The sequence below is a fragment of the Cajanus cajan genome, chromosome 4 (assembly GCF_000230855.2).
Source record: "Cajanus cajan strain Asha chromosome 4, NIPB_CcT2T_4, whole genome shotgun sequence".
NCBI lineage: Eukaryota > Viridiplantae > Streptophyta > Magnoliopsida > Fabales > Fabaceae > Cajanus > Cajanus cajan.
The window spans coordinates 17,444,116-17,448,843 of record NC_138520.1 but is presented as its reverse complement, the minus strand read 5'-3'; the positions used below and the strand labels follow the sequence as shown (position 1 = coordinate 17,448,843).

The following is a 4,728-nucleotide window of genomic DNA, read 5'->3' as shown; positions in this document are numbered from 1 at the left end:
TAAATCAACACAAATATATGGCATATTATCCAATATATGTCAAGAAAAATGTATATACTTGCATTGTTAAAAAGGCTAAAAGTTATACTTACCTTTACTTGAACTTTCACTTGCACTCTCAAAAGATGTATGAGTCTCAATGTCATTTCTTCTTGTATTTGTTGTTCTAAATACAATCAATGATTAAAATTTTTATACCTCCAAATTGTGTATTTTCTTCAATAATAGGGTGATTATTTCGTGTAGTATTCAACTTTCTACGCTTCCCCATAGTACTTGTTACAAATCAAAATGCCTATGACTAGAAAATGCGAGATGACAACACTGTTAATTAGTTAAAATAAAAGTAGATATACTCTATAAATTGTTCAATACAAGTAAGTTTGGAATTTAAAATGACTAAAAAATTTAAAAGAAGTTTTCTTCACTTTCATCTTCTACATTATTGTCATCCTCTATATTTTGGCAAACGTTCTCCATGGCTCTTGTAAATTCAATGATATAATCATCATCATCAGCTTCTGGTCTAATCAAATCATTATCATTTATCTCTTGTATGACTTGTTCATTCCCTTGATCTGTTACATTGAACTCTTCACCACCCAAATCGTATACATGTCTGATTTTAGCATGCACAGCAACAAGCCAACCATCTTCTCTTTTTTTCTCCACATAGAATACTTTCTTAACTTGAGATGCAAAAAAAAATTGATCATCACAAAAATCATTCCCTATATGTTGCAAATAATTGAAATTTACTAATGTCATGCCAAAATTATCAATTTTGCATCCCCTATTTATATCAACCCCAATCACACTTGAAAAGTACAACCTTATATCTTCCTGAATAATCCAATTGAATTATATCGGTTAGCGCACCATAATAGTTGATTTCCCCTTCTATAGGGTGTTTATCTCTTGAACTAGCATAACTTTTTGTCTTAACAGTAACATTAATGCCATTATTTTGAGTCTTTAAGCATCTTTCACGCTTCTTTGTATGAAATCTAACTCCATTAACAATATACCCACTATATGTTCTCACTATTTCTAGTGGGCCACGTGCTAACCACTTGATATAATCTGTCACTAGAGTGCTACCTTGCTCTTCCAATCGTGCAACCTACCACAATTTTGTTTCAAATGGTCACAAATTTAAAACTAATGAAAAATTTAACTCTATTTCCAACTACGTAACCTATTACACTTACTCGTTCACGGAACCAATCAAATGTTTGAATATGAATTTTGTCAACTTCATATGGAGATAGCCGATGATTTCGTCTCTTGATAAGACTAGTGTGTTCTCTATGTAAAAAGAATTAGAAAGAGAATGCATCATAATTAGTAGAAAGGTATTATATCAAGATTCAATAACTAAATATAAACATGAAAGAAACTGTATTACCTCTGAAAAAGGTCAATATTATTGCTATTAAAAAGCACATATCTATGCACTTGTAGCAATGTTTTTTTATCAAGAGAAATTCTAGAAGTTTTTTTTCTTTTCTTCATGTTGAACCCAACTTGTCTCTTTCTTCCCAATGGTCTACCTCTAGGATTTAAAACACTTGTATTTCCCACAAAATAAGAATCATCATTTCGAATAGATAGATTAAAATGAGTTTCCACTCCGGATAAATATCTTGAACAAAATATCAAGCATTCATGAGCTAAATATCCCTCTGCAATAGATCCTTCTGGATGTACTCAATTACGAACAAATGACTTTAAAGTGAAAAGGAACCTAAAAAAGATACAAAATAAGATAATTTTATTTTGCTTTATAACTCTAGCATGTTATTAACTAAATTAAAAATAATAATACCTTTCAATAGGATACATCCATTGATAATGTACAGGACCTGCAACTCTTGCCTCATATGCCAAATGGATTGTCAAATATACCATGATAGTGAAAAAAGATGGTGGAAAAATCATTTCTAATTGACATAATGTTTGAGCCATTTGATGCTCCATGTTCTCTAAATTATGCTCATTGAGTACCTTGCCACACAACTCTTTGAAAAAATGACAAAGATCACATATAGCTAAACTCACTTTGTCAGGCAAACAACCTTTCATAGCTATAGGAAGAAACACTTGCATTAAAAGATGACAATCATAACTTTTGAGACCAATTATTTTGTGTTGCTTCACTTGCACACATCTTGAAATGTTAGACAAATATGCATCAGGAGCTTTTATTGCTTTTAGCTCTTTTAAAAATTCTTCTTTCTCCTTTGAAGTCATCTGGTAACAAGCTCTAGGAAAATATTTCTTACCATTACTTGGATGTATCTTTGGATGTAGTTGACTTCTTATGTTCATGTCAACGAGATCATAACGTGCATTATCATTATCCTTTGATTTTCTTCCTAAATGCAACAATGTTCCAATAATATTATCACAAACATTTTTTCAATGTGCATCACATCAAGATTATGACGTAAAATATTATGTTGCCAATAAGGCAATGTGAACAAAATACTTTTTTGTTTCCATGGTGACCAACTCCCAATTCCATGATCTTCCATTTGTCCTAGAACAAAAGTTCCACTAGGTAGATCAGGTGGAGCTCTAAATTCTTGGGTTCCACCAAAATCTCTTTTATTATATCTCCATTTATGATTAGGCTCTAACCAACGACGATGACTCATATAACAAAACTTTTTACTATTATACAACCACTTAAAGGTAGTTTCCATACCACAACACGAACAAGCATATTGACCCTTAGTACTCCAACCAGACAGGTTTGCATATGCAGGAAAATCATTAATAGTCCACATGACTGCAACATGCATTTGGAATGACTCTTTTTTATATGCATCAAAAGTTTTCACCCCAACTTCCCATAATTCTTTTAATTCTTCCACAAGAGGCTACATATAAACATCCAGGTTACAACCTGGACCTTTTGGACCTGGAATAATCAATGAGAGTATAAAATTTGGTTGCTTCATACACATCCATGGGGGAAGATTATATGGAATCAAAATAATAGGCCAAGTACTATGGGGAATCTTCATAGTTTTGAAAGGATTAAATCCATCAGAAGCCAAACCCAATCGAATGTTACGAGGGTCACAAGAAAAATCAGGATATTGGCGATCAAAATCCTTCCAAGAAAATGAATCAGCTGGATGTCTTAGAAGTCCATCTTTAGTTCGACCATCCTCGTGCCATGTCATAAAAGAAGCTATTTTTGATGATAGAAAAAGTCTTTGGAGTCTTGGTATAAGAGGAAACCAACGAAAAATCTTTACTGGTATCTTTTTTCTACATTCAACATCATCAGAGTTGGGTTTCCATCTTGATAACTTACCTTTTGGGCAATTTTCATCATTAGCCAAATCCCTCCTATACAATATACAATCATTAGGACAAGCATGAATTTTTTCATATGATAGACCCAACCCAGAAATAATCTTCTTTGTATCATAAAATGATTTGGGTAAAGTATTTTCTTCTGGTAAGGCATCACTTAATAACTCTAACAACATTGTAAAACTTTTGTCAGTCCACCCATTTAGGCACTTTAAGTGATACAAGTGAACAATGAATGACAATTTTGTGAATTTTTTACAACCAGGATAAAGTTTTTGCTCTGCCTCCTTTAATAACTGATAAAGCTTATATGAATTATTACCTTCTTCGGATTGTTGAACATTGGGTTCATTCATGAATGCTCTAGAATCTTCATTCTCCATGTTTACATTTGTATCATCACTTTCATTAATTGCATGCATCTCGAATGCATCGTGAATCAACATATCCATATCATGATCAAACTCCCCTTGTAATTGAGATGTTTCTAGAGAACTAGAAGAGCCAACTTGCTCACCATGAAAGATCCAAGTAACATATCCTTTTAGAAATCCATTACATATTATGTGCTCATAAACATCCATTCGAGAGCGCCACTTGCAGTTGACACATTTAGTACAAGGACATAAAATTTTTCCATCCTTGGAAGATTTAGCAAAGGCAAAATCAAGAAAATTTAGAACCCCTCTAATGTACTTCTCTTTATTTAGAGAGTTGTCATGTATCCAACTCTTATCCATTTGATACAATAAACTAGAAAAAAATTGAGTGAAATGGCCTCAATAAACCAGTGATAGAATGACATAAAAAACTCATGTATACTATTTTCTCTTGAATTTTTAACAAGCTAAAAAACAATAATAGAATAAAAGTGATATAGATTCGTATATACCTAGTGATCAAGCTGCAATGTAGATTAGGCTGAAAAACTCATATATACCTGGTGATCAAGCTGCAATGTAGATTAATCTTTAAAAGTGAACCCGGAAGATCTTATTGGCATAAATAATACTATAAAATTAAAAAGTAATTAATTAATATTTTTTATTTCAAGTGGATCAATTATAAAAGAATTGCAAAACTGATATAGATTTGTATTGTACATTCTCTTTTGAGGGATTGGAGTCTCTAGTCATTGTATCATTGTATAGTAGCTTAACAAATGTACATTTACATAGAAAAAATGACAGAGTTAGAGCTAAAGCAAGAGTGCAATGGTTAATATCAACAAGTACTATATTATGATTCTTATTAGTCACCATCACCCATAGGCTAAAGTGAAGGCACGAGAATCCCATGGCATGCAACTTCTAAAAGAAACTCTGGCACTTGATAACTATGCTTTGGTCCTAACTCATAGACCAATTGAGTAACAATTCAGCAAACTAGCTAATGTTT

General features: G+C 32.2%; 1 protein-coding gene across 1 annotated transcript; it reads right to left on the bottom strand.

Moving 5' to 3' along the window:
• Positions 1–2,885: 2,885 nt before the first annotated feature.
• On the bottom strand, positions 2,886–4,070 carry LOC145957208 (uncharacterized). Its single transcript, XM_083073425.1, has one exon. The coding sequence runs from the start codon at positions 4,068–4,070 to the stop codon at positions 2,886–2,888; it is 1,185 nt and encodes a 394-aa protein (XP_082929551.1).
• Between the last annotated feature and the right edge of the window lie 658 nt (positions 4,071–4,728).